The 4,133-nt window shown below is 28.8% G+C and overlaps 1 protein-coding gene across 1 annotated transcript; it reads right to left on the minus strand.

The window, feature by feature from the left end:
* Window positions 1–1,585: 1,585 nt before the first annotated feature.
* LOC142224065 (uncharacterized) lies at window positions 1,586–2,311 on the minus strand. The gene is made up of 2 exons (XM_075293877.1): window positions 2,143–2,311; window positions 1,586–2,075 (listed from the first exon to the last, which is right to left on the minus strand). The coding sequence occupies exons 1-2, from the start codon at window positions 2,249–2,251 to the stop codon at window positions 1,717–1,719; spliced, it is 468 nt and encodes a 155-aa protein (XP_075149992.1). The 5' UTR covers window positions 2,252–2,311; the 3' UTR covers window positions 1,586–1,716.
* Between the last annotated feature and the right edge of the window lie 1,822 nt (window positions 2,312–4,133).

A 4,133-nucleotide genomic window follows, 5' to 3' on the forward strand; every position in this document is an offset into this window, starting at 1 on the left:
TATGTGCTTTACAGACTATCAGTTATTCCGGACGGAATGTCGGTGTTTGTAAAGAATCTTACAGTGTGTCGCATCGATACGACTTGTCGGGATGACTAAATAATCGGTTAATGTGTTATCGATCCCATAAACATGCAGCAGTATCGATTATGCCTTCGGACTTAACTTATAATGTGCACAATATATGGGATATTTTCGACACGAGCACTGTCGTCCGGAATAACTGATAGTCTGTAAAGCGCATTATTTAAAAAGAGTTTAAATCTTTTCAAATTTGTTCTCAGATCGAAAGTTATGGTTGACGAAGTTAACGAAAATATCCTTCGGGAGGCGCAGCGAAGCGGGCCGGGTTACACTAATTTTCTATAATAATAAATTTTTGAGAACATTTTCTATAGAAATAAAATTTTGAGAAAATTTTCTATAGAAACAAAATTTTGTCTAAGAATTGTCGGCGATATCGATAAATGTGTTATCGATCACATTGACAAGCTGCAGTATCGTGTATGCCGTCGAATATAAATTAGGGAGTAAGCAACATCAGGGATATGTCTCGAAGAGTTGGACACGGGCATTATCGTACGAATGCACTGATATTATGAACGGCGCATTAATCTTACATTCAATTCAAAATTAAGTGAGTACCCTTTGAATTAAATTTACAACTCCAATTAAGACAACTCTACTAGAAAAAAATAATATGCACTTTTGTATTATTACCAGTTTTTACTTAAGGATCGAAAGTACACAGAAAAAAAATTTCACGAAAATTTTTTCAATTAAAATCTTAATTGAGTTTTAAAAATATTCAATTAAAAATTTAATTGATTCAACAAATTTTTTAATTGAAATAAAAATCAATCACACAAATTAATAGTATCAATTAAATATTTAATTGGATCAATTAATTTTTTAATTGACTGTCAATTAATTTTTTAATTGATACTATCATTTCTGTGATTGAAGACATTTCAATTAAAAAATTAATTGGATCAATTAATTTCGTGATTGAATCAGAAAAACATTTTTGTGTGTACACAGAAAAAAATATCACCAAAATATTTCCAATTAAAAAGTTAATTGAAGTTGAAATTTTTTTCAATTAATAAATTAATTGGTACAATTAACTTTTTAATCAAGATAGAAACATTAAGTTAATTTAGTCAATGATTGAAAATTTTAAAATTTTTAATTAAAAATTTAATTGATACATTAAATTTTTTTTTTCAAACAATCAATTGTTAATCCAAATAAAAATTCTAAGCCTATTCAGAATGTAATTGAAAATAGTTACCGTTTTTAATTACTAAATTAATTGAGTTTTGCAATCAACATCAATTAAATTTTTAATTGAATCAATTAAAAAATTAATTGAAATTTGGTAATGAAATCAATTAATTTTTTAATCAAGAATTTTTTCTATGCCCAACTAAAACTGTGATTGATACTATCATTTTCGTGATTGAAGACATTTCAATTAAAAAATTAATTGGATCAATTAATTTCGTGATTGAATCAGAAAAAATTTTTTTGTGTGTAGTTAATGGCTAGAAATCTTCCAATAAAATATAGACTCTTGCTGAAATTTAATTTAATATAATTTTACATCGTAAGCAATCCTCATATCAGATGAATATTTATTTCTGATAGAAATCTTTGGATTTATAAAAAATTGAATATTTCTTGTATTATTTTCTTTTTGATTCTGAATCACTTTTATGCAAACATATGCTCCAATTTATGCTCGATTTTCTCTATATTTTTATGCAGTTTTTCCATATTCTTTGTAAGACCTTTTTCAAATTTTGAAAATTCTTTTTTGAATTTCATTTCATCAAAATCATTTGAGGCAATTATATTCGTCTGACCATTTCGATGAACTTCATACATTTGGCGAATTTCTCGATCTCCTTTCACCGTTTCATAAGTGAGAGATTCTTTTAAGATCTTATTTGATTTGGAATAACAGATATTGGAACGCATGAGATGAGACAAATCGTTGGCTTGGTTTTCTTTAATCACAACACAACGATCGGTAGAGCGAGGACATGCCAATTTGTCACAACGGAAATGACCTAAGGAGAGAAAATAATGAAATGAATTTTTAAGGAATTTGATTTCGAGTTTTTGTTAATATATCACCTTTTCCAATTTTTATGGTAACATCATTAAATTTTAATAAACGTCCTTGAGATGTGACTATCATACCAATGATGGTCAGCAGGAGAAATGAATATTTCTTGGATAACATATTAAATAATTACCCAGAGTTGTTGTAATTCAATGAATAATCTTTTAAGAACTGTTTGCAAATTTCTCAATTCAATTATACAATAGCCTCCTCCTATGAATAATCATATCAATGTTGTTTTTATTATTTATAATTAGTTGAAAAGAGCTTGCAAACAGTCATAATATATTATTCATTTATTGGTAGATTTATATCACAAAATGTCTACAAAAAAAACCTCGTACTGAAATAAAATTAGTATTGCGGTTTTTAAACAAATAATTTCTAAGAGCTTTCTGATTTGAAATAAAACAAATGCAAATTATGAAATGGTAAAAAATTATCGTTGTTAAAATTTCGTCAAAATTTTATTTATATAAAAAATTGTGTCAAAATTTTATCTCGTTATTGTTGTTTTTTTGTTTTTTGATCTCAGCTTAAAGCCATGCATTGACTAAACTACAAGTGTAGCTTAACCAACAGAGGAAAAGTATGCTTGTCAAATTTATTTGGGCAAAGCCCTATAGACTGCAAGATGGTTGGATGTACAGCTGTTTCGGAATTACCACATTCCTCATCAGCATCCTCTACTTGCAGCAAAACTATCAACCAATTATCAGAATAAATTCGGGTAATTCACTCAACCCAACGTGAACTACACTTGAACCTCCCGAAAAAGGGTTTGATAGTCGGCTACTGCCTAAACAAATTTGCCAGCATATCTCTTTTCCTTTGCCAAACTCAAATCATCGATTAATCGATCAATCGATGATTTGAGTTTGACAAAGGAAAAGAGATATGCTGGCAAATTTGTTTAGGCAGTAGCCGACTATCAAACCCTTTTTCGGGAGGTTCAAGTGTAGTTCACGTTGGGTTGAGTGAATTACCCGAATTTATTCTGATAATTGGTTGATAGTTTTGCTGCAAGTAGAGGATGCTGATGAGGAATGTGGTAATTCCGAAACAGCTGTACATCCAACCATCTTGCAGTCTATAGGGCTTTGCCCAAATAAATTTGACAAGCATACTTTTCCTCTGTTGGTTAAGCTACACTTGTAGTTTAGTCAATGCATGGCTTTAAGCTGAGATCAAAAAACAAAAAAAAAAAAACAACAATAACGATTGAAGAGAAGCCAACAATAACAAACAAAACGAATGAAGATAGAGGAAGCACGCTCAAAAACAAACCCAGCCAAATACATACAAATCGATGATTTGAGTTTGGCAAAGGAAAAGAGATATGCTGGCAAATTTGTTTAGGCAGTAGCCGACTATCAAACCCTTTTTCGGGAGGTTCAAGTGTAGTTCACGTTGGGTTGAGTGAATTACCCGAATTTATTCTGATAATTGGTTGATAGTTTTGCTGCAAGTAGAGGATGCTGATGAGGAATGTGGTAATTCCGAAACAGCTGTACATCCAACCATCTTGCAGTCTATAGGGCTTTGCCCAAATAAATTTGACAAGCATACTTTTCCTCTGTTGGTTAAGCTACACTTGTAGTTTAGTCAATGCATGGCTTTAAGCTGAGATCAAAAAACAAAAAAACAACAATAACGATTAAAGAGAAGTCAACAATAACAAACAAAAAAAAAATTTTATTTCTTTAGAAAATTTTGTCAAAACTTTATTTCTTTAGAAAATTTTGTCAAAAGTTTATTTCTACAAAAAAAATTTTAATTTTATTTCTATAGAAAATTTTGTCAAAATTTTATTTCTGTAGAAAATTTTCGCAAAAATTTATTTCTATAGAAAATTTTCTCATAATTTTAGTTTTATAGAAATTTTTTCAAAGTTTTATTTCTATAGAAAATTTTGTCAAAATTTTATTTCTATAGAAAATTTGGTCAAAATTTTATTTTTATAGAAATTTTTTTCAAAATTTTATTTTTATAGAATTTTTTA

This window comes from Haematobia irritans, chromosome 2 (genome assembly GCF_050003625.1).
Source record: "Haematobia irritans isolate KBUSLIRL chromosome 2, ASM5000362v1, whole genome shotgun sequence".
In the NCBI taxonomy this organism is placed as follows: domain Eukaryota; kingdom Metazoa; phylum Arthropoda; class Insecta; order Diptera; family Muscidae; genus Haematobia; species Haematobia irritans.

Coding starts and splice junctions, on each gene's coding strand:
- LOC142224065 (XM_075293877.1), bottom strand. CDS start 2,251: ATGTTATCCAAGAAATATTCATTTCTCCTGCTGACCATCATTGGTATG. Junction 2,076..2,142: donor TACCATAAAAATTGGAAAAG/GTGATATATTAA, acceptor TTCTCTCCTTAG/GTCATTTCCGTTGTGACAAA.